The 25386-nt window shown below is 44.7% G+C and overlaps 1 protein-coding gene across 3 annotated transcripts in view; it reads left to right on the top strand.

Moving 5' to 3' along the window:
• The first annotated feature begins 18519 nt into the window (after positions 1-18519).
• BMP2K (BMP2 inducible kinase) overlaps positions 18520-25386 on the top strand; it is a 50096-nt gene continuing 43229 nt past the window's right edge. Inside the window, exon 1 of one of the 3 annotated variants that reach the window (XM_074541961.1) lies at positions 18520-18926. In XM_074541961.1, coding sequence (XP_074398062.1) covers positions 18779-18926 — 148 coding nt within the window. In that variant the 5' untranslated portion in view covers positions 18520-18778. Of the gene's footprint in view, positions 18927-21137; positions 23563-25386 lie in introns of those variants that run through there. The other 2 variants (XM_074541960.1, XM_074541962.1) reach the window with 2 other exon arrangements.

The following is a 25386-nucleotide window of genomic DNA, read 5'->3' on the forward strand; positions in this document are numbered from 1 at the left end:
TGTGACATGTTGTATAGTACTTGAACTGCATTAGTTTAACTACATATACAAACTACATACACATGAACCATGCACTCAGTGTCCAGGTCCACTCTTTGGTCAGGAGTCAAAGATCAGGGTTCTGAATGATGGGACAAATTTAGCTTTTAATTTTGCTCTCAAAGACTTTCCTCTGTGTGTGTCTCTATTCAGAGGCATTTCAGCACTAGGTAAAGAACACTGGCCTTTTTCCCTTCCCTCAGAAAGGAAAAAACTGAAATGGAAACCAGTTTTGAAATGCTACATAAGTAGGATAAATTGGAAAATGGATTAGAGAGTTTCTGAATCCACCTTTCTGACTGAAGAGTGAAGCTAGCAAGCACCTGTTCATGTGGAGTTCATATGACACTGATGTCTTTAGGAGTAAGACTTTAAGCCTCACTAAGCCAGGAATTTCAGTTTGCTTCTGTATTTCTAGAATCACTGTGTTCTCTTTGCAGATCTTTAACCTATCTTATGTCACTTAGCACCAAACTGATTCTGCCACCCTGTGAAGACTTGAGATGACAGTCCTTGAGACAGCTGTTTCTTCTGCTCTGCTCGAGCCTCAATGTCCTTCTAAAGTAGTAGTATAAGTTATCTTGAAAAAGGTAACATAATTTACTTGATGGAAAGAGGATTTAAATCCAGCACTTAGTGGCATTCTGGCCTTACTTTGTCTAACAGAAAATGAGTGGCTTTGTTCTGACAATAGAGTGCTCTGATACTGATTTTCTCAGACTGGGATCAAGAGTTGTACATGACATTGCTGTTGTGCAGTGGGCAGTCAGTCTCTGCTGCATCAGGTGCTACACAAGGCAAAAAAGTAATTAGGTAGTAAATAGCTCTGAGGTTCCTGTGGCTGTGCTCCAACACTATCAAGTCTCTGCTGTTCAGTGTCTGGCAAGCTGAGAGCACTTGGTGGGGACTGTGAAAGGGTCACTCTTCACTGCTCCTAACTGTAACATAAGTGCAGGACCCTAAGGTCTTTGGGACACCTGGAGGTGTGAGTTCACCTTTTGAGCCATGTTTCAAAAGGACCCTACCTCTGCTGCCAGTCGGAGAAGGGACCCTGAGGAGGCCAGGGTCGATTCAAAGTGGGAAGGAATCTAACAAGGAGCTTAGCACTTGTTCTTTCTGTCCCTAGGTAAGATGGATTCGTGAGTTATGGGAGAGGGAGGGGGAGGAGGTAAGACATGCAAGCAGCTCTAACCAGCTGGAACTAGATCTCTTTTAGCTGGACAGTTACAATTTGTCAAACAGAAACAATGCCCAGTTGTTCACCCTGTGAGTAAACAGGACCGGAACAAAGCCTCAGCTGTATGTGTGTGTGCTTGTGAACCTCCTTGCACTTACTTTGCTGGCTGTCCACGTGCTGGTCAGTCAGTGTGTGGCTTGTACCTTTAATCAAGGACAAAGGGAGAGGGATGGGCAGGCAGTGACAGGCAAACATAACCCTTCCATACACCAAGGGATCTGCAGTTTGTTAGCACCAGGCCTATGGTCTGTCTCTGGTATATGAAAGATCTCAGTCTGTAGTTCCACATGTTCATAAAAGCAGAGCTGGAAAGCAAGTTCACATGAACCAGGACAAGCTACAATTATCTCATGGAGCTCTCCAAACAAAACATCTGTAAGTGAGGCTTATAAGCACCACTAATTTGGTTTACTAATATGGTCATTAGGACTGCATGGTGAGAGAGGATGAAATGAGCAGCTTGGTGCTCCCCACACAGCTTAAGTGCACCGCAACACTGGTCAGCTGCACTGTGTCACCTGGCACCCTGGAGAGTCACACTGCTGCCCCAGCACTCTGAAATTCCCCTTCCGTTTTGTACAAGGGAACCTCTCAACTATTTATCTTCAGCTAGCAAGGCAAGGAGCTGGGATTGCTGATAGGCAATCCACTCCTGTGCTCTTGGATCACAAGACAGATCCTCTGTTCAGATTGTGAAAGCTGGAAACAGTGAGGTTGATGCTTAATTTTCCAATGTCCTTTTCAACTGTGGAGTCTCAGAAGAGCAACAAGATGTAACTCATTTGTCACTGCTCCTAGCGATGGGAAGGAAAAACGAGGGGAATGTGTCCCATGGTGCCAGAGTGAATTGGAAATGGAACAACGAAATTCTGGTGAAATGAAATACATTAGTCTAATTAGCCCCTCCACTTAATTAAAATTATTTTCTTTGTGTTGGTTTGTCTGTGTTAAATGATATGGAGGGGGAGAGCTGATGTGTGTCTGTTTAAGAGCATCTGGAAATCTCTGATATTATGAGGGAAAAGAGGTAGGATGGTGAAGTATCGGACCGAGAAAAGGAATGCTGGAATTAGAAAAAGTATTGGAGTGATAGGGATTGGACACTCAGTTTAATTTACTTGCAGACAGTGAAGGATTTCTCATCCAGGTAGAGAAAGGATGATGCTTCAGTCTGGATGCAGCACTGAGAATAACAGGCAAAGGAATTGCCCTCCCCACAGGCACAGGGACAGGCTGTCATTAAGTCCCCGCAAAGAGCACGTTAAAATCCCTGCTCATTTTCTGTCTGCTTTCCAAGGTCCTCGAGGAAGCTGAAGTACTGCGTTCTCTAGTTACACCCTGGCCACGCTGTTGTGTTGGAGCCTTTCAGCGCCCAGGTCTCTGTCACAGCAGCAGTCTCCTCCTCAGCTGCCACCTTTCAGTTTGTTCTGACCACGGAAGATGATGCCAAATGGCAGCATAAACTGATCCTTGGCTCACAGTATTTGGCAAACCAACCCTGGAACTGATTAACCTTTAACTTCACTTATCTGTTTAGCAGCCTGGCTCTCTGAAGCAAGAGACTGGCACTGGCAGCAGCAGACTTGGGAAGGTGACGCTGTATTGGCCCACACTGAGCCCATACTCAAAAGGTTTCCTTAGGGGTGTAAGGGAAGTGCCTCAGGAAGGCTGAAGAATGTTGCTTCATTGGCTTCTTTTCTGATGTGCCTGGGACTAAGTTTGCCGGTATCCAAAGGCAAAAGAGGTTTCTGAGGCCCAATATGATCAAAAACACTCTGGGAACATTTAAATAGCCAAGGGCATGCTTTAATGGACTACAGAAAGTTCCCAGCACAAGTGAGACTAAACGAAACTTGCATACCCTAACCAGGCATCCAAACTTAATACCCTGGACTTAATACTTGGACTTAATACCAAGGTGCTCATGCAGCAAACAAGTGGTCTTCACCATGCAAATCCCCCTTTAGATCAGCCCTACCCTCTAAGGCACTCATGTCCCTTTTCCAGCCTGCGTGTCGCAAGCCTGGAGTTGTGCAGACTGGGGATTTTGCTCAGTTAATCACTGCAGAGAAACCAAAAAGGTTTTGAAAACTTTCAAATTAAAATAAGTTATTGTGTCAGAACTGAGAAACAGAGCACTGCCAGGCTTCTGTTATTGGAGAGAGCAAGAGCAGGACAGGGGAGGAGGGGGACACAAAGAGACAGCACAATGGCAGCTAGTGGCGAGTCCTCCTGTGGAGCAAGACCGTCTCCTGGCAACGTGTGGCAATTGGTGGATGGAGAAAAAGGAGCCTGAATGAGGCGCCAGGGTCCATTTCAAGTGTTTTGGAGAAATTTGCTATTCACTTATTGCAGACCTGCCTAGCTTATTAATAATGCCTTCTTCTGCTGTAACCCTGGCTGCTACAGAAGCGCTGACAAGATGGGTATGCAGGGCACAGATCTGCCCGTGGAAGATCTGGGCAGTGCTTTTTGCTTGGCCCTCTTCTGGACCCATTCCTTGGCCTTTTGTTGCCAAGTATTTGGTTGCCATGCCAACTTTTTTAGCATTAAATCATAATCTAAGCACAGCAGGAGGCCAAAAGCCTTCTCAGGTCTAGCTCCTGTCCTCTCCCCTGTGACTGTACAACTGGTTGTGTGAGCAGGATTGGCTAAATGCTTTGATGGCTTGTCAGCAACAGCCTGGATGAAAACTTACCGACAGGGAAATGACAGTTCCCTTTGGAAACGGGTACAGAGGTTAATGGGAGTTATGCTGGGAAGATTTCTGTCTTCCCAGCTCCGCCACCTGTCTGAAACCAAGCCCTGTGTGACACTCAGCTTGCAGTGCTCTGCTGGCACAAGGTGCTGGTGAGCTGGAGCAGGCTTTCGTGTTTCAGGCTTGCTTTGCCCTGCCTCATTCCCCTCACAGCAGGACTGTTTCTGCGCTATTAAAGACATACTTCAGACTGTCAGGATCAAGGTATTAAAACAAGAAATATGATGTTGGTAATAATGTGTATTAGCTCATTAAAGTGATGAAATATGTTGAGTGCACAGACCATGTGTATTATCCTCCCTTAATAGGTCAAAACCAAAGGATATACTGATGCTGAAATGCCTCTAAATAAAAAGTATGATAAGTTAGGCTGTGTTCTGCAGAGAAGAGATGAGGCCTGAGCTCTCCCTCCCAACTGCTTAAACTGTTTTGCAGCAGAAAGCTTTTTGTTTGTCCCTTCAGTAAAGCTGAATATCCACAGCTTGCAAATTATCATTACATGAGAACACAGGCCAGAAAAATGGAAACAGAGTTTTGGACCAGTTTTGTCAGGAGAAGGAACATGACTGATCCTGCCTAAGCCTTAGGATTCCCATCTGAGATGTCAAACATCACTGGGGAGCAGCACTGCTTACAAAGTCTATATTCTTTAAACACTTCAAATCTCACCCTTAATGTTAGTGGATATTTTCCATAGTTTCAAAAATAAATGGAAAACTTCTCTTTCCCTCCCTCTGGCACTGCAACACTGGTGTGAAGAGCATCCCAACAATACAATTACATTAAGTTTTAAATTTTGCTGTAGAGGTTCCTGCTAGTCAAATATGGCTTGGGCTGTTCTTTACCTGCAGCACGGGGTGAAAGAGCAGGTCTGCTTGCTGCTTTCCTGTGCGCTGCAATGCAGTTCAGTAATAACCAACATGATCCCCAAGTCATTCTGCTGCAGAGTTTACCTGATTTATCACTTCAATTACTTTGCTAAAACTGTATTTGGATCCAAAGACACTGCTAGGCACTGCCTGGGCAAGAAAGAGCAAGAGTTAGTTTTTCTGGCATTCAAGGAATTTTCTTGTTGGTTCCAAGAGAGATGAGCTCTTGAGAAATGAGATGAGCTCTTGTGTAGTGAGGGAGCCTGCTAATGCTGCTGAACCAAGCAGATCAACTTAAGGCTGTGTCCCTTTCTGTGAATGGCTGAGGGAAAACCATCCTACAGCTCAGGTGTCCTGAGAAAATTTCTATGTGCTTACTGATTTTTTGGCATTCAGAGGGCACATGTACGTGATGCTGCCCAGAGCTGATGGCATTTATTTAGGTTACATACACCTGGCCTGCCACCCCATCTCCTGCTGTCCTTGTAGCTGGCTCAAAGAGGGGGCACAAAGCACTTGGGCTGCTCTGTGCTCCTCCTGAGCCACAGTGAAGACAACTGTCTTTCCCTGGCGTGATGGAAAGCAATGGAAAATCTGGCCCTTGTGCTGCAGAGAATAATGATCTTTTCTTCAGCTCGCTTGTCCAAAATGTCATCTTAGATGTAAACTGAGAACAAGAGAAGGAAAAGGACTGATGACTATGCAGGACAGAAGGGTTAAGTGAGTGCATGTTACCACTTTGATCTGGATAAACCTTCTCGTCTCTGTGTGCTGGTATAAATGACTGTACAAAGAATAAGATACGCCACTAGGGGACAAACCTGTTAAATAGACACACTTGTGGAAGCCCAATATTTAAGGTCAAATGCAAACTGATAACTTTTTGCCCTGGTCTGCTGCCCCTGGCCACTGAATTCATGCCATGTTTACAATTAATACTGGACTTGATCCCACATTCCAATTCTGTTTCAGAATACTCCAGCAACTTCTTCATAGAAACACAGAGCTGTGTTGCAGGTCCCAAAGGAAAGGGAGCCCAGCAATGGGTCTTTTCTAAATGGCACCTTTTATCTAAAGTACTGGTAATGCAAGGGCTCCATCTGCCCCTAAAAAGGACATAATCCAGAGTTGTGTAAAATGCAGGATTCTCTGCATAATTCCCACAGCAGTAGATGACAGTGCAGCAGTTGGTTTTCTTTAAAAGACAAACATCACGTCAGTTTACAGGAGCTCTGGTTGTCAACCAAGACCTGTTCTACTGGCTGCTACACTAACACAGAATACAGGCAGTGCTTTGAGTGTCCAATTTCTGTTTGGTTTTGATTCTATAAATACCAAATCAAAGGTTCCAAAGATGCTCCCACTTTAAAACACATGTTCTTAAAGAAAGTACTAATTTTGTGGTGGATGTTAACTGTAAAGGCACATGTCAGGAAGCTCTGATTTCATGCTTTCTAGATAAGTTCAGTTCAGCAGCTTGGACACAGCTTGCTCCTTTCAGAAACAGAAGCAGTCTAGTGAAGCATAAACAGCAAAAGGATTTGGTAGTTTGATCATAATTGGAAGCAAAATCTTGCATGCTAGCTGTACCTATATTTTTATCTCCCTCAGCTTTCATCCGACGTACAGAGGGTCTCAAGTAAAACAGTAACTTCTGTTTGATTCTGTATTCCACCTGTACTTTTATACTGTTAATCCTGACACATGGGAAACACTCCTGAATTTTTATTAATGTTGTCTGACAAATGTCTTCAATGATAGTGTTCTGAAAGGTATGTGAATGTACTGGCAGTACATGAATACCAGTCCCTGGAAGAGACAGCCTGGAGTTTTGCCACAGCTTTTGGCATTGCCAAGTCAGCTCTTGCCAATGGGTGACTCCTCAGGACCAGGTTTCCTACCTGACTTCATTAATTATTTTTCAGTTATTGAGCAGTACAATATGGTACTGGAAATGTAGTGAGAAACCAATAAAATACCTGTAACATGGGTAATTGCTGCAATACAAAGGTAGAGGCTGTAGAGAAGGAGGTGCAGGGCTTTTCTTACTGTACAGAAATAGAAGCCGGCAAGCAAAACTTCCATCAGAGGAAAAAAGCAAGTGAGAGAGATCACCTTTACGCAACAGCTCTGTTTTGCAGAGATGTTGGCATGATTACACAAGTGTAAGGAGGATCAAAGAGGCAGTCTCGCAGATGACAGCAGCTCTTGCCAAATACTACTTCTTTATAGCCTCTGCTTTAGGGAATTCTGACAGCCATGCTAAAGCTCTCTACTTATCAGGTTGTAGGCTAAAGGAAAACTTGTCTTGCAGGCTTCACATGGTAAATGCAAGTGCTTTCTTTGCATGGGGAGTACGCTGTCTGCCTTAAAGATTATACACTATTGTACACCTGATTACAGGGACAACTTAAATAGATTTTCCTAGAGGATTAGAGCTCCTGGTACATGGGACCTTCAGGAGAAACAAATGACAAGTGAGAGACTAGAGGAAGCAGAAAAACCCTGTGGGACGGGGATATTTGAATGGTCAGTCACTGATAATGCATCACCAACATTAGCTTCAAGAAAAACTTCCATATATTCTGGGGCCAGAGCCAGGCAGACCTGGCATGAGCTTTAGCTATAAATTATCATAATCCTCTGTGTGTGAATGGAAGCATGAACAGAAATGCCACGTCAGTAAGGAATCATGGCTAACCTGGCTCTCCCTATCTTGGTGAGTGGAGAGGACAGCAAGTGGTTAGCTTCTCACCCATCCTGGAATGGGTCAGAAGGCCTTGGTCAAACAGGCCCCAGGAGCTGAGCAGCAGCGTTACACCTTGCATTGCTAACAAGGGCTGTTACCAGTTGGAGGGACGGGGGTTTTGCTGAAACAGACACTGTTATGAAACAGTTGGACTACATGGAGAGGGGATGATTTTTGTTTAGTCAGGCAACGTGGCTGAAAAAAGACTGTCTCTAGCTGGGTACAAAGTGCTTGCTGTGCATTAAGCTCCATCAGGCTTTTTGGATAGCAGCTGTTGGAACACACACCCATTTTTTCTTTTGTGCTTCCCACTGCATTTGGTAGCAGCTGTCAGTAAAGCCATCATCAGGCACTGGACACAGCCAGACCACAGAACACAAAAAAGGGGCAGCTTCCAGGGCAGGAAACAGACACACTGAAAACCACCAACAGACTGTCAGCAATGCTCACTTAGCAAGGAGGAAGCTGTCCTTGGGCAAGGCTGTGTACTCAGGCTCTGGCTGACGAGCCGGGATTCTAGTCTGGTTTTCAGCCCTTGCAGAACGCTGCGTGCACTTGTCCTGATCAAATCAGGTGGGAGCAGGAGGACAGTGCCGGTGTTGCTGGTTTAGGTTCTAGGCAAGCCACGTGATGTGGAGCAGGCTGCACCTTTATTAGGTGAACTACTATCAGTGGACAGGTAATATTTCAGTGGCAAGGCACGCAAGGTTGTGTTCCAATCCTACACAGAAGCAGTAAATTCCAAACCCAAGCAAGTTGCCCAGAATTGCACAGGATGTGTAACCTGTCAGGTCCTCTGAAGGTAGCTAGCGTAGGTGGGGTGCTGACAAAGTAGTTAAATCCACAGGGAATCAGTGGGAGAGCCCTGGGAAAAGAGACTGCCTGGAGAATAACCAAAAACAAATACGCTTGCTCTTGAGCACCTTTTGTCTAGGCTGCTCCTCATTGTGCTGGAAACACCACCATCTGCCCTGGCCACTCATTCAATGCTTAATTGTCCTTGCAGCTACGCAACTTGCCCATGATGTTTAACTTAAATTTCATTTGGTATGATTCAGGTACCCCTATCTCTGCCCTGGTTAAAGGGAAGGTGACTGTGCAGACTTCCCATTTGCTATTTTTTGTCACTAATAGGCTGACTCTTTTCTGGGACAAACAGCTCCTCCCACTTCATGTTCACTCACAGGCCATGCAGTTTCCAGACATCTGATGGCTCTCACTGATACCACCTCATTTTAAAGGGCAGTGTGCCCCTCAAACACAGCACCACTTTGGATATGGTATGGAAGGGTTCCCTCACATCTCTTGGATCCTCTGTGTTTTCAAGCCGCACTGAAACCTAGTTCTGCTATTCTGTGGTACAAGCAGGCCTTCTGGCCAGCGTCAGGAGTTAGAAGCATGACCTCTAATTTTCTTTTTCCCCAGGAAGCTGTGACTTTTGCCACACGGTTGTTAAATCAAGTGCGTTATAATGTAGTAGACATTTTCTGGTAGACAGAGGTGCCTTCTGTAGCAAGCCTACGTTAAGATGATCTAGGGTCTGTATTCTCCTATGTCTTAAAGCATTTTATGTGCAAAGCAGAGAGTTCACAAATACAAGCAGAATCTTCTCAGAAGGAGTTAAGGCTGGCATAAGCCCAGCTAGAGATTTTGGTACCTTATCCATGGAATTATGTATTCCCAGCTGAACACACATTACAAAAAAAGATATTTAAGCACAGATGCTACTGTCAGTAAGGACTTCTTGCTGATGGAAACAACCAGGAGGAAATGTAGGAAGGTCCTGCTTTCTTAGGTCACAGCCAGTGTTTTCATTTCCAGATAACTCCAGAGTTATTAACTGCAAAGTGTCTGGCTTCATTGTGACAGTGAGGCTTGAAAACACTTTTGGAAATGACATTTACAGAATCAACAAATTCAAACTAAATGAAGCATAACTGAGACATTTTTTCCTCATTTCCCAAAGTGTATCAAACATGAGAAAGCTAAGAAAAAAACATTATTTCCCTCAACAGAAGACAACAGGTTTTGCTTTTAAATATATGGACTGGATTTTTTTGAAAAAATGTTTACATCTTAATACTGCCTAAAAATTCTAGCACACACGGATATGTGTTCTGCAGATAGATGAGCTCTTAGGTAAACCACAGGATTTACATAACAATATCAGACTATACTGCCATGTGAAGTATAATTTGGTAACTGACACTGACTCATCCAGGCTCTGAACGTGCATCACACCAGATGCCAAAAAGGAAAAAGTATACAGCAGATATTGAAATAGTAAGGACACCTTTTCCATCACCTGGAATGAAGCACTAAAGTTAATACTGCACTTTAATGACTGAATAATTAATCAGCATGCTTGAGGTAATTGTGAGTCTTGTTGTTATCAAAGTAGATGTCTCCTCCTTTGCATCTACCTGAGCTATTAAGCTCCATGACCTTAGTGGAAAAGGGTTCTACAGGTTAGTCCAGTATTACATACATAGATAAAACTGTTCCTATGTATATTTATGTGTATCTGCTGTTGTATAGTTATATCTTTTTCCCAGAGGCAGTTCAAATTGTCTTTTGGGTTTAATTAGCCATATTTTTTTTAATAAAAATACAAAGCAGACTAAATAAATAATTTTATCTTATTCATGTTTTACATGTCAATATCAGGGTCATGGCCTTATCAACATTGTTCAGTCCAATCTTTACCAGATTTCCTCCTCCAGCCTTTTACTGGGGTTTCATACAGCAATGCTAACAGATAGTAGCTTAACAGATAAGGTTGCCTTAGATCTGTAAGTGGGACTTGGCTGATTTTTTTTCTAAACAGTCGAGTCTGATACAGGGCAGGATAGCAACAAATAAATATGAATGCCCTGCTACACTCCATGGATACCCAGGGCACACAGGCAGCAGGGAGAAATGATCTCTTTGATCACACATGAAGCACTTGAGCAGAAGTTTGAATAAAGACTCTGCCCTGGTGGATTTAATTACATCAGTTTAGAAACTGCTTGAGCGGTGTGCACACAGCAGTGATTTAATTAAGCTATGTCTGAACTGGTCCTGCTACGCTGGAGTGAACGTGAGCCCCCAGAGTTTAATCACTACAGGCAGTGGCAAATGTCTGAGGCATCAGCTGATGTGCACCGTGTTCTCATCTCTGCCAGAACTCACTGCCAAACCTGGACTTGGCACGGTGCACAGCTGGGCTGTCCCTCAAACCGTGCCCTTGCTCCCACAGGACAGTCAGCTCTACCAAACCTCCACCGACTCTCCTTCCCTTCTGTCTGTGCTGATGTCCCTCTGGTGGTGCACTTGGATGGGGAGTCTGTAGGAATCACTCATGAATGATGAACCCCTCACCCTGGACAGCCAGGTGCAGCATCAAGTGCTCCTGCCTTGTCAGCACCAACTGCATTTACAGGGGCAGTGCCCAGGTTTTGTTCAAGGCTCACTGGATTGCTTTTACTCATCTCCTCTTAAGGACACTGCAAGTCTGAATTCATAAAGGTTGTGAGTATTACTATGGTTTGTGACAGCTCTGTTTAAACAGAAGTGACTAGGTGTAGGCATTTCCTAGACACTAATCAAAGGCTAGAAGGAAGTGATAGGCCAGAGTCCTGCAGGGAAATTGTTACTGCAATTGCAAACTGAGAAAAAAACCAGGAAAAATGCAGAAAGGATCTTTTTAAAACCGATTACACAATTTTATAGGCAAAACCAACACAATTGAAAAGCCAATGCATGCTCTGAAAAAAAAGTATGTCTTGAAGGCTTGTCAGATTGTTTCAATCATCTTTCAACTTCCTAGTCAACTTAAAAAGTGAACTTGGAAAACATTTTACAGTCCTGCTGGGTTTAGTTCACAGTCCTTTTTCCCAAATATATCCTGTCACAAATCCAGATTAATGGCCCTATGCAGGTCCTTCTGCCACACAAGTAGTTTTTTCTTTTACTGTTAAATCTAGTTTTCATGTGCTTTGTAAGCTAACCTGTACTGTTTTATTGACTTTGCAACAAAACTTGAAATAATGTCTACAGTAAATTCCACATTATAGCAGCTTGAAGGCCCATTCCAATCAAGCACAGATGAACAGGAGAGTAAAAGAAAGCAGCCAGCACATTGTGGGCTGGAACTATTAGATCTAAAGCTCATAACATCTCTGTTACAGGTTACATCAAGTTCCACTGAGTCACAGCATTTCCTTGTCATGAATGCATATGTATAAATACTGAGTTTCAGATGAACATAGTCAGCTCCACTATGTGCACCTACAATTCAACTTCAACCTGCTCTGAACAAACACTTATCTATCAAGCCTTTAAAGAGAATCAATAGAACACGGAAAAATTTAAAGCTTTCACCACCTTTTTGATGGGGATACTGCATTTAATGAGTTTTCTTCTATTGATTCTTTACATTCTAATTACAGGAAAGGTTTTCTCACTGTCTAGTTTAAATTTTCTCTCCTGTAGATTAGGACTAATTATTCCTGTCTTCCTAGTAGTAAACCCTGACAAACACTGACCAATTTCTCCTATGTAACAGCCCTTACATCAAAGGAAATGAACAGACATCCAGCATAGTTCTTCCCCTCAGGACCATCTCTCCTATCCAGGACAGAAAGTTACTTCCATCTTGTGCCCAAGACACCCTCGTGCCATTTAATGTGAACTTGGGCCCAAGTATTTATAACTGTATTTATAAGTGGGACTTCAAAGGTAGGAGCCATCCAGCAGTGACATCTCTAGTCAGTGTGGTTTCACGTGCAGGAGCACACAGTGTTCACTTGTGGCCCAAAAGCCATTTTTTCTTTCCAGGCTCTCAGTTCCAGGGAGCTTTTTCCCCTTTCTGGAAGCTTGTAAGTATATATCAAGAACTAAGAATTTTTAGTGTAAGGACTAATGACCAGAGATATTACTGCAGTTGTCTACAACTCAAAAAATACATGGAGGGAGGGAGGGAGTGAGAGAGGGAAAAGGCCATTGTTCATTTTATAGAACAATTCTCAACAGTAAAATCTACCTCTGCAAACAGTAAAAGGATTTGCAATAAAATTATTTCTTGAACCTCAATGCCTGTGGCTCTTCCAAGACTTTTCACTTGCTGCAAGTAATTCTGGGATGTATCAATGCCTCTGGAGTTTTTCAGTGACACTTGTATACTTTTTACGAAGTAATGCATTTAGTTCTCAAAAGTACTTAAACAAAGGATGCCACAGTGAAATTTGTATGCTGCTGGAAGTAGGATACCATTCAGGCTAATCACTTGTGCTTGACCTTCACCTTTTGTCCTTTTTATCTCAAAAGCAGTTGTAGAAGCAGCAAAGCAGTATTAGTGTTGGCATTTGGGCACTTTAGTTTTCTTGTAACAAAGTTTAGCTTTCAGGAAGGGAACACTCTGCCCCGCCCCAGATCTCTGAGTACTGTCAGCAGGCCTTTTGTGAAGCGTATACCACGATTAGGAACTGCTGAGAAAGGCCACGTGTTTTAATCACGTGAGTAACTTTTTCAAGGAAGAGAACAACTTTGTAAGACTTACTCATTAAATTAGCTGGGATGGCAGCCTTCCTTAAAAAGGCTGCACAGGCCACGCTGCATTTCTAGAAAATAAACTCCTTAGACATTTTTAGGACTGCAGAAGTAAGTAGGGGGAAGATCAGGACTTGCTTCTAAGTAAGAATGAAAGTAACTAGGCTGATGGTGAGCTGGGAATGACCAGGAACCTGGACAAGGGAAGGCAAAGAGCTCAACTGCAGGAGGCCAAATCCAGGGATCTCAGAAGGCTCTCACACCGTGAGGAGAAACATGTTACCCTATCAAATGAAGCCAGAGCCTGGTCATCAGCACAAACACAGGAGACTGCTCTGTTCCAGAAAGGAAACAGACTATTATTAATGTAAAGCAATTTACCAGGTCAGATGCAAACATTTCTGAGCCTCTCAGAAGCTCTTTGCAATTCCTTCCCTTCAGGTTTCTACCAAGGACTCTTACCAGCACATTTGCCTTTGTTTTCCCCACTTTGCCTCACTGAATGGGCCAGGGGTTGTCATCTCAACAAGGAATTTATATTTTGTTTGGTACCAACGCTGGCTGCAGTACAGATGACTGAATCTCGTGTTGCAATAAAAGACTCTTGACCTCAGTGTCAATGAGAGCTGTGCTGGGTGTCACTCACCACAGCTGATGTCAGCTATTTGCACCTTGAATATTTTCACCAGCTGGCTCCTCAGTTTGTTTCCATTTTAAAGATGGAAATCAGCAGCTTAGTTTTTTCCACAGCTCCATTTGTTTCTGTCCTGATTAGAAGAGATGATAGAAACTGAAAGGAATGAAAATCTGTCTCTCTTCACAAAGTCACCGCAAAGCCTGCAGGGCTGCTCAGACCCTCTGAACCAAAGCAGCCTTCAGAGGATGCACTTGCTTTCTGACTGATTTGTGCCACCCCTCTGCTCCAAGTGATTCCACTCCTTTTCTTTGCTTTTTATTTCCCCACACATCCATATTTTCCATGCCAAGATATTTCACAACATGCCAAACTCTTTCTGCAATTTTGTATATATAATTTTATATTTATAATAAAGCAAAGCAAAAGAGCCTTTCATTACTACTCCTGGCTTTAAGATGTGGAGCTGGGATATGACTTCATCCTAGAAAAAATGCAAACCCAAACCCAAACCAGTTGTCTCCTGGGGTTTTCTTAGCTTTTAGCTCATCATAAACATTTTGTGTGGTTTCAGTAACTGTGCCTAAACCAGACTCTATGAGGGTCAGCAGTACAAAACTAAGACACAGGATTTACTGAGATAGAAAGTTTGCACAGCTACTTAAATGTGTAAAATGATGTTTCTCACGGCTGTCAGGGGACCAGAAGCAAAACAGCAGAACAATGAAGCAGTAAGAGGGGAAAATGAATTAGAAGAGCTTATTGGGCAAACCCCCTCTCTGACAGTGTTTTGCTCGCACTGACTGAATTATTACAAAATAGAAAATAACCCTCACATACCCACATAAGACAAAAAGCCAATTTGCTGCAGTAATTGCTGAACACTTGATATCCCCTATTACCAATTTCTTTCAAAGTTTTAATACATAAAGGACATCTTTCTATAAAATTAGATTTTTTTCTGTTTGTTTCTGACACTCAGTTTGGGTATATAGAATGAAAAGAGTTTATCCAGAAGCAGCAAGAGACATTTCCAAAACAACACCCACACAAAGGAAGTTTTCTACTTCTCTTTTGCCTTAATAAATACTTTCTGTAATGGATTTTCAATATTTTTGCAGGAAGTTGTTTTATCCTCATGGGATTGCTTTAAAGCAAATTCACGTACTGTACAGAGGAAAGAGTTATGAGAAGGGAGAGATGTGAGGAAAGAAACGCTCGATAAACAGTAATCAAGGTGCCAACATTTGAACTATTCAGTTTAAAGAGGATTAAACAGTCACGTTTCACACTCCGAGCGCACGTGAAATATCTGGTGTTTCATGTTCACACAGTGTTCTCAGCTAGAGCTTTCCTCCACGAACCCTTAAAGGTTTTACAGCGGTCTAGCTAAACACAGCACCGTTTTATAGGTGGCAAAGTGCTTCACACAGGGAGGCAAGTCCCTGTGCTCCAAGCTGCCTCACGGCGCTCCCAGGGACAGGACAGCTGTCCGAGCTCTGAGGCGAGGCAGGTGCCCATGGCTGGGAACTGAGCTTTCCAGAGCTGGGAAATAAACAAAGTTCTGGGTATGCTCTCTGACACAAGCAGTGCCTCTCGCAGTCTGCACGTGGAGAGCCAGTTACTGCTGTACTAAAATCCCCTCCAGACCTGCTCCTGTGACACTAAGTGGGACAGAACCTTTGTGCCAAACAGGGCCAGGAAGTGGGTCATTTATATGCCACACAGATCTGCCGCCACACCACTACTGAAAGTGAAGGAATGTATCTACATTTTAGACCCCAAGCAGTAAAAGGAAGGAAGAAGCAAAACTTTCCAATATTGTGGTGGAGACACACAGAGCAAGTGACCAGCACTGTTTTCATGCAGTGAAAGTTCAGTATTGGCTCCACTGTCATATTGTTTTGGGTTTTTTTTTAATGAAATCTGAGTACCTCCTATGATTTCATGATTCATCAAGTTGACAGTTTAAGAAAAAAAACCATTACACAGGCCATCATCCCCCCGCCCCGAATGATCTCTCCTAAATTCAGGATTTGTATTTCTGATTTTTGTTCTTTATCACCAGATTTTTCTTCAGACCATGTACTGTTTTACACCAACCAGAAAATATCTGCTTGTGAGTGCTTTCAAGGTATTAAAACTTGTTTTGTTTGTTTTTTAAGTAGTGCAAACACCTTTCTGATCCGTTTGTCTTACTGCCAAACGTGTTGCATGAAGTAGGTGGGGTTTGCTGCACACTTTGCAGATGCAGGAGGTCAAAGCATCCCTGCTGTGACTGAACCAAAGGAGAGGCTTCACCTCAGTACAGAGGGAGCAAAGTTTACCTTGGGTTTCATACCTTCAGTGAAAGACAACTCACAACTCCTCCTTTCTGGACATTAATATAGCTTCTAGAAATGTCACCATGTTGCTCTGCTCAGGTGAGGATTTAAACAAAAGAGAGGGGGCCTATTCACATTTGTAAAATTATCACTCAGTTACCTGCTTGGAGGGCCTGTATTTTTAAGTGAGTTGTCAAAATCCTCCCTATTATTGAACTTCCTTGCTCTATACTTAAAAGGGACTCCTTAACATGAAGACATGCTGGCATCTCACAGGAAAAACTCATTTGGTGATAAGGATGAGGTGAAAGGTGCTGTGGAACACTGTGAGGCTGTAGAGATTCCTGGAGATTCCTGCCAGGAGACAGCCAGCCCTGCAGCCCCTACAGGCTCAGCAGTGCAGCTCAGCATGCACTGCTGACACACTCATTTGCCAGCTATGCCCAGGAGACCTCTGTGCTCTCCAGGATGCCAAGACAGAGATTAGCAGTGTTAATCCCAGTGTAACAAGAGGGTTAATTTTCTCTGGCCCATAAATAACTCCTGCAATAATTCAGCCTCTTACTTTAAAAAGAACAAGAACACATGAGTGGGGATGGGGACACCAAAGCCAAATAAAACCTTACCAGGTAACCTAAAAGCCAGTTGTACACTCAAAGTCACAGTGGTTTTTAGCAAATACATTATTTTTACTGAGCATCACCAAAATCACAGCAGTCAGTGGCACCAAATGTACATGCTTGTAACCTAGCTGCATTTTTTTCTCAAAGAGATCATTAAATGTTTAAGAGGCATAGCCATATCTCACTGTAGGAATGCCCTCATTAACACAACACTCCTGTTTATGTCATCTCACTTACAGAATTCTGCTCCCTTCATCTGCACTGAAAATTCCTTTCTCTCCCAAGGAAAACTGCAAATTAATCTCTGTATGCTGTTGAAAAACAGATCTGCTGTTACTGAGAGGACAGCAGTGACCTCAGAAAGGGGACTGCCCATGCAAACAGCTTATCAGTGCTTTCCATACATTGTCCCTTCAGTACAAACACATTGTCATTTTCTTACCCGCTAAAATTGTGGCAACATGGTTAAGTGAAAGTAATTTGGTTACCAAAACATCATCCCAAAGATTTGTACTTCAGACCTCTCCATTTTTACTGAACCAGTGGCTGTAAGTGATATCCATCCAAAACTTACCTGTTCAGCAGGAAAATTTTGTTAAATTACCACTGCCAACAACCACAAATCTAGCTTCATTCATTGCTATGAGAGACTGACTGTAGAGGGACAGAATGTAAGAAAAAAATGCAGAAGGTAGTCTCACACCTGAGGAGTTGCAGCTGTACTAATCACCAAAGATTAGGAACAGGCCTGCCCTTAATAGGCCACAGCTGTGTCCAATAAGAAGACAAGGGCTACAAAAGGGTGGGTCAGGAAAGAGTTGGAGTTTGCTGGCTGTGCAGGAGTCAGTGCTGTGAGGAGATGCCCATGAGAAATCACTGAGAAGGTATGAGAGATTTGAAATAAGATGGCAATAACTGATAGAGTGTTCTTTACCAGTTTTGGTCTTACTGTATATGTTTTCATTTGTTAGGAAAAAAAACAACCACACAAGTACTACATTTTTATTTGTATGGGGCGGGGGAGGGACTACCATGTGAAATCAGCCTGTGAATCAGTGGTGGTAAATTCCCTGGTTTGTTTTGTTAATGTCAGTATACTTCAACAGAGGAGAAATGTTCGTATTAAATTTCATTGCTGATGGCTACCTGTTCAGGCCCATCATTTCAGCCCTGTCCCACCCCTTGTTTTCAGTCACCCTCACACCTCTGCACAGAGTATATGTGCAGATACACCACTGGAATTTGTACCCATCATCAACACTTTTCACACATATTTCCCAGATGAAGAGATTTTTAGGTTAGGTTTGTCAGGGACCTCTAGAGATCATCCAGTCAAGCTCCCCTGCCAGGGCCGGGTCACCTTGAGCAGGTAACACAGGAAGCAGCCAGGTGAGGAGAGAAGGGGACTCCACCACCCCCCTAAGGTTTCCCTTCGAAGCACTCCACGGACCCAAGAGGCTCCACAGGCCCGGGTGTGGGGAACCATTTTTACCAACGTGATCATTACCACACCGTCTCCACACTGCTTTGCTTCCCACACACTCCTTCCTGAGGGCACGTCCCGGTCCGTGAGGGCGGCGAGGGAGCAGCTTGAGGGCGGGTTTTGCGCGGTGCGTGTCCCCCTCAGCGCCTCCCGCCATTTCCCCTGAGGGAGCGCGCGGAGCCCCGCGGGCGGGAAGCCGCGGGGCGCTCGCGCCTCGCTCCCGCGGCACGTGCAGCGCCGGCCGCACTTCCGGCCGGGCGGGTACTTTCGTGAGGGGCAGGGCCGCGCCTGCGCCGTCAGGCCGCGCGCCGGCGGGGCGGCCGCTCCCGGCACAGCGCGCGGCGTCCCCTCAGCCGCCCCGGCCGCCCGGAGCTGTGGCTGCTTCTTCCTCCTTCCCCCTCCTCCTCCTTCCTCCTCCCCTTTGGGAGCCGGCGGCGGGCGAGTGCCGCGGCCGGCATGTGAAGCGGGGTACCCCCTGGCCGCAGCTTGCCTCCGGTTCCTGCCCGGTTCTTCCTGGGGCTCCGCTCGCCATGAAGAAGTTTTCTCGCATGCCCAAGTCCGAGGGGAGCGGCGGCGGCGGCGGGACGGCGTGCAGTGGCTCCGGGAGCGGCGTGGCCCTGGGCAGGGCGCTGGCGGTGGGGCGGTACCAGGTGACCCCCGAGGAGCCGCTTGCCGAAGGTAAGAGCGGGCCGGGGGCGGCGCGGACGGGCCGGAGCCGGGCCCTCCCGGCCCCGCGGAGTCGCTCGCCCGCTGGGAGCGGCTTGCGGGGCTTTGGGCTGAGCTGCTTCGGCCGCTTCCTGGGCCAGGGGCTCGTCGGGGCGCTCGGGGTTCCCCGGCTCGGTGCCTTGGGTGAGTGAGGCGCGGTGAGGTGTCAGCGGCGCCTCCGTCAGCTGCGTGTTTTGCTTTTGCCCCCTACGGTGAGGCAAGAGAACGCAAACAAACCCGACAAAATAAAATTCTTGGTCTTTCTTGGTGTAAGGCAGCAGATTGGTGTCACGGTCACGGGTGGAAGTGCAGTGCTGGCAGGTTGTGCTGTGGAGCCTCTCCCCTCGCTGCAGGGTTCTCGGCTTGTGCTTCTTGTGGTGAACTTGCACTTGGTGTCGTCGGACTTGCACTGGGACCGAAGGAAGAGTTGTGCGGGTTTTTGTAGCCATGGGGTTGGCTGGACTTTCTCAGCTGCATTGCTTCACTAGGTGCTGCCATGGGACACCATCAGAAGAGCCATTTTTGAGTTTTGCACTGTGTGTGGGAAACAGTGTGGTGTTTGTCTTCCAGAGCTGGTAATTGATGTGATGTGTAAAGAGTAATTTGCTTCCCAGGTCACTGAGTTTAGGGCTAGTTCTGTATATTTCATAGTTACTGAATGTTTACGATGCGCTGCTTAGGATGTTGTGGGTGAAATAACATATCTCTGTCGATTTCATCAGTGTGTCGCTTAGACTTTGTAAGTATATTTATGTGTAAGTGCGCTAGTTAACTTTCACTGATTTTATGCATTTCTTGCTGGAGATTTAAGATGTGGTTTTAGCAAGTGCATGCAGATAATATCACTAATTGGCATGGGAGCACAAAAGTGGCACTTAGCTTTTCATTGCTGTCTAGGAATGATTTTCATAGAAAAGTGGATTTGGTATGCAATATTTGGAATGCAGTGTTTTGTATTTGGGGTATGAAGATGGTGTCAGGAATTAGCCACCTGCATATCTGGTTGGCCTTGCTGGGAGCTACTTCCAAGTCACTGGAAGAAGGTCTGACAGCAGGTCATGTCTTGGCTGGGCTGATAGCAACATGGAGATTAAAAAAAAAGACAATGGGCTCTTGAACAAATTGAGGTGCTGTCACAGAAAACGTATGTAGTGGAGAGGAGAGAAATTTTATAGTGCTTTGTTCGGTGTTGCACATTACTTTTAACATTTGGTGTTAAAAGTTTTCTCAGTGTTCTGTGTTTAGAGTCACTACAGATTATGGGGTTTTTTCTTTTCTGTAGCTGGCAGAAACAAATTGACAGCCCTTGGGGGCCAGGGGAAGTCCAGATTTACCATGTGACTGTTGTGTGAATTAACTTCCTACTTTCGAGTCTGAAAGATGTTTTCTACTGCTTTTTTTATTCTTCAGGTTTTATGTGTTGTTTTGAGTACAGAGGCTTAGGACGAGAACTGGTAAGGGTCGGGGCAGTGGAAATTTGCTGCATCCTGAGAAAAGTCTCCAGGCTGTCCCTGGAGCGGGTCAGTAGGGAGGAGCCGAAGGGGCCTGGAGGATCAGAAAGGAACAGGTGGCACAAGTGCAGGGAATAGGAGGGGCCGGGCTCTGCCAGCTCCTCTGCCTGCCGGGGAGCAGCTGGGCTGCGACGGGTGTGTGTGCCGCAGGTGTGTGCCGGGGGAAGGAAGGGCTCTCTGACCGAGTGTCCCGGTGGCCCTCGGCTGCTCCGAACTGACACCAGGCTTTATGGCTCAGGAGATAGCGCTTTATCCGGGAATAACTCGTTGACAATCAACCCCTTGCCTCAGCAGCAATTAATAGTAAGAATTGTGTGTTACTGCTGTTACATTAGTCATACTGCTACCTGTAACTAATGCTGAACACTTTACAAATCCCCTGGTTAATAATCTTTCTCATGGGAGGGCAGAGGAGAAAAGTTTTTTCCTGTCCTTTTTGCACAAGGCATTTTTTTCTTTCAGTTTCTGAAACTGAGTTTAACTGAAGCTTGTGAACTTGTCAGGTAGTTCCTATTACTCATGCTGATGAAATAGCTTTTAAGATGCTAATAGCCATCCAAGTTAGAGCTTGTGTTATGAGGCATTAATGATTGATCTAGTTAACGAATCTAAAGATCTTAACAAATCTATTTAATAGGAGATACAGCTCTGTTCTGTTAGCAGAGCTGTGGTATATTGTGTTTTTATTAGCTATTAGAATTAATAGCATGTTATGTCTGTTTTATGCAGGCTGTTTAACCCCCACCCTCTTTCCAGCTTTTGCTCTGAGTAATCTTAGGAGGGCATCTCCTGGCATTGTGGAGGATTGAGGCTCCTGGGAACTGGAGGACTGGCAGTGGTCATACTGAAAAGCTGGGGCTGTAATGACCTTCCTGGGTTGCAGGGCTGGATCTTGGTGCAGATTTCCCATGTTGATGCAGGTGTTGCCCTCCAGATGCTTTTCTGTAGTCTTTGACAAAATGGTTTTATTGAAGTGTTTTAAAGGCAGAAGTGTGGAGCATTATTATCCAGTTGTTCTGAATAAAGTATAATGCTACCTAAAGGAAATGCATCTTTTTGACTAAAGAGGGTGTGAAGTTGAAGAGCTGTAGTCTTCAGCTGCAGTTAGGCTGTTAGATGGTTTGTTTTGTTCTAAACTCACCTGATCTGTGATGACTTCTTGGCCTCCATAACCTAGTGGTCAGTATGCTGTTTGATGGAAGTGTGTTTTTACATTTTATTTCTCAGAGATGGGGGCAAAAGCAGTTAATTTGGCTGAAGGTTTGATGTAGAAAATTAATTCCTGTCCATTTTGAGGGCAAGGTAGAAATACGTGGAATAAATTCCTGATACAGAGTGAAGGCCTTGTCTGTCTTTTTATTGAAGCAGAGTATTTGCAATGCAGCTCAAGTTGGGAAAGTGAAATCTAATGAAAATACAGGGAGTTCTCTGTTGAAAGTTTGAGGTGGTGTTTGGGGAACTGATGTTATGGGAACTCCAGTACTGAAAGACTTTGTACCTCAGAAATTGCAGCAAGCTGGAAATGGTGAGGTATGAAACATGCTTAAAAATGTCAATGCAGAACAGCTTATGTTGGGAAGAGTGAAAATGAAACTTAAAATTAGCAAGTTGTCAAAATATTCTTACATGGGGAGGAGATGGAAAGTTGTGGCTTGACATAGTGATGCTACTTACTTGTTTGTCTTAGTTGTTTGACTTGGACTTCACTAAGTCCTTTTTGCTTACTAACTGCAGTAAAAGTGATTTTTCTGCCTGTTATAAAGGTAGGCATTGCAAGATGCTCATTTGTCTTACTGTCTTGATTGCTTGGCAGGGCTTGAGATGGTGAAACTGAATAAAGGCTTTGCTGGGCTCTAAGTTGTATTTGCACCAGGAGCAGACCAAAGAGGTTATGGGAAGTGTTGTAATTGAATATATGGGTACGTTTTTAACAAGTGCAGATGAAGCAAGGAAGAGGCAGTTACAGCTGTTAAAGAAAAGGCCAGAGGACTCTCCAGCTTCCTTCTCAAAATTGACTAGATTGGTTTGGAAGCTGATATGTGGATGGGGAAAGATGGTCATCATCTGCTTTTTGTTTTCATTCAGAATTGGTTAATGGAGTTGTGGGGCATATGCTGTTGTATCTTAGCAAAATAAAGCAGTGTTGTGCAGTGTTCCCCCGCAGCGGTTCCACGCTGTCCAGCCAGTGGATTGCTGAGGAGCGTGGAGGTGAGATGCCAGGCTCCTTGGAGGAGGCCTGGGTAGTTCTGCGTGCCCCAGCTCTCAGAGGTACCTAGAGGGGATGCAAAGCAGCTCTTCTGCTCTGGACAGCAAAGAGTGAGCACAACACTTGGCTGGTCTTGTGCTCTGACTTTGCTGTGCCCTGGGGTGTGTGGAAAGAAGTGGTGTGCTAGTGGGTACAGTGGTTTATTTCTGTTGTCCAGGCTGATAAAGCAGTGAGTCTGGGGCTGTGTGGTGCTGGGCCTCTGCTGCTGTGGCTTGGGAGAGTGTTGCTTTTCCAAGTGACCTTGTGTCTGGGGCTAGGGAGGCAGGGGAAAGGCCAACTCAAGTGGTATGAAGTTCATCTGTTAGGTACTTTGTTAAGTATTTACAAGTTGATTAGTTCATCTTTGTGTAATAGAATGTTTGCTTTTTTAAGTAGATATGGTGGTTAAAGCACAGTTTTCTGTGAAAAAGGGCCTCTTAATAGGGAAGGTAGCTTGGTTCCTTCTAGGTGGTGTGCAGAGAAACAACCAAATTCCCAGGTGGTTCTGTGACAAACTGCTCATCAACCCACAGAGGGTCAGCAGCTCTCTCCCCATCTACCTGCTCTGGGGGTCAGCTTGCCTTTCTCCCAGACAAAACCTTTCAGCAGGTCTGGGTTGCTGCAGGCCGTGGGTCAGTCGCTGCCATTTTGGGGCAGGGAGGAGTCAGTCAAACCATTATAGTGTGGGGCAGGGGAGGAGCAGTGGCTGGCTGACCCTGCAGAGCTCACCCTGTGAGCCCGCACAGTTCCCACCTGGTTGTTTTGAGCCAGTCAGCTGTTCCTCCAGTGTCTTACACCAGTGAAGGAATGAGCTGCTTGTGAGTTCTACTGTCCTACTTGGTGTGTAGTCTTTGTAAGTACTTGAGAACTTTTGTGATTTGGTTTGCCTCTTAACATTCATACTGTTCTAGTTGAGGCCTAAGAAAAATGTAGCCTTAATTGAGAGGAATCCAGGTCCTGTTTTGTGAGCACTTGTGCTGTGCGTTTGTAGGTAGTCATGCTGTTTATTTAAGTTCTTCCAAACTGCTTTTGAAATTGGGGTTGTCTTGAATGTTCTGTTGTGGTTGTTTTTTCTACCTTATGTCTCAGCAACAGCAGTTCAGTTGGTGATCCAAGTAAACGAACTTTGTGTTGTGCATAAGTTACTATTGGTCTTTGTTTACCCCCACCTCAATTAACCTCTTATACCATCATTTCTGGTCCCCAGAGTAAGGCATTGTGAGGATTTGCAGCTCCAGCAGCTTCTGTAAATTTGGAAGCAGGCTGCAGTATGGCTGACACTGCTTCATCTCCTCTCAAGGTGGAGCTTGTTTGTTGTTCTTTTTTCTGGAGAGGTAAATAGAGAGACATGCCATTGTAATGGATCTGTGGACTTTAGTACTTCCAAGTGTTTCCACGAGGTGTGGCCCCAGTTTTTAACTCTGGGAGAGCTTATTTCTCTGGCAGGTGTTATGAATGTAGTATACCTGGTGCAGGGTTACTTCTGCTGGGGTGTGCTGGTCTTCTCCTATGAGACAAGGTGACATGTACAGTACTGGTCTTGGTTAGTTTGGTTATTGCATGTGACTTGCTGCTCTGTGGAAGCTGCTGTTTTATTTTCAGTTGTAATCTAGTTCGGTTGTTTAGGTGGATTATGAGCTGGAAGGCTGTCTGGAAGGCTAACTTGTGGCATTTGAGTTGATTTGGTCATGTCGATTTTTTTCCAGAGTGAAACATTTCTGAATCTGTTTGCACATGACTGTAAAGGTCAAGCCTGTTATTCTGTCTCAAACAGTTCTGCTTTGCTAATAATGGAGTAGCAGATATGGTTTGTTCCAGTTCAAGATAGAAGGGAGAAAAAGCAGAGTGAGTACTTGAAACTGACTTTTGTTTTGGCTGAAAGCATAATACAATACACGTGAAGCTCTTCTACACTCCCCAAAATAGTCACAGCTGCCTTACATCAAGTGTATCTGCAGATTGGCAGGTGCTGAGATCCTAGACCAGCTTTTGATTTCTGCGTGGTGAAAGATAGGGAGTCTGTGTTGTGTGTGGGGATTTTCTTGGGACCTCCTGAGCCTCATGAAGGCAGCTCACATGGAAAAAAGTGTTGTTTGGTTAGCACAGCATGGAGCTGTGCTCTGTGTAATGAAAGCAGTTTGGGGATTTGTATGTGGTCCTTGTGTTACACATTCCCTTGTCATGCAGGTAAATGTCTGTTTTCATATAATGTAGCTCACAGAATGAAGCTCCAACTCAGTCAGTCACACATCTGGTGTGCTGGGCACTGTGGTGGCACTTGGGCAGAGCAGTTGCTCTTGCTGTGCTCTTCAGAGCTGCTGTGTGCTTCTGGGACACAAGTGGAGAAAGGAACAGGTTGGGAAACATCTGTAGGCCGACAAAGGCATCTGTTGTACAGCCAGGGCCAAGTTCAGCTTTTAGGGCACGTGGTCTGATGCTCTTTGATTATCCAGTTATTATTCCTCGCATGCCCTGCGGACACTCCTTCCTGCATCGTGTGTGTATGGACGGGTGGTGTTACACCTTTAACTGCACACAGTTATGGTCTTTTTTGAGGATGTTATCCTTTTAATTTTTGTGTGGCCTGCAGCAGTTAAGTGAAGAGGAAGTAGTAATTCCAAGCTAAGTTTTCAGGCTAGTGTCTGAGAGTCAGATGGTTACAGGAGAAGGAACTTGG

Source organism: Zonotrichia albicollis, chromosome 5 (assembly GCF_047830755.1).
Source record: "Zonotrichia albicollis isolate bZonAlb1 chromosome 5, bZonAlb1.hap1, whole genome shotgun sequence".
Classification (NCBI taxonomy): Eukaryota; Metazoa; Chordata; class Aves; order Passeriformes; family Passerellidae; genus Zonotrichia; species Zonotrichia albicollis.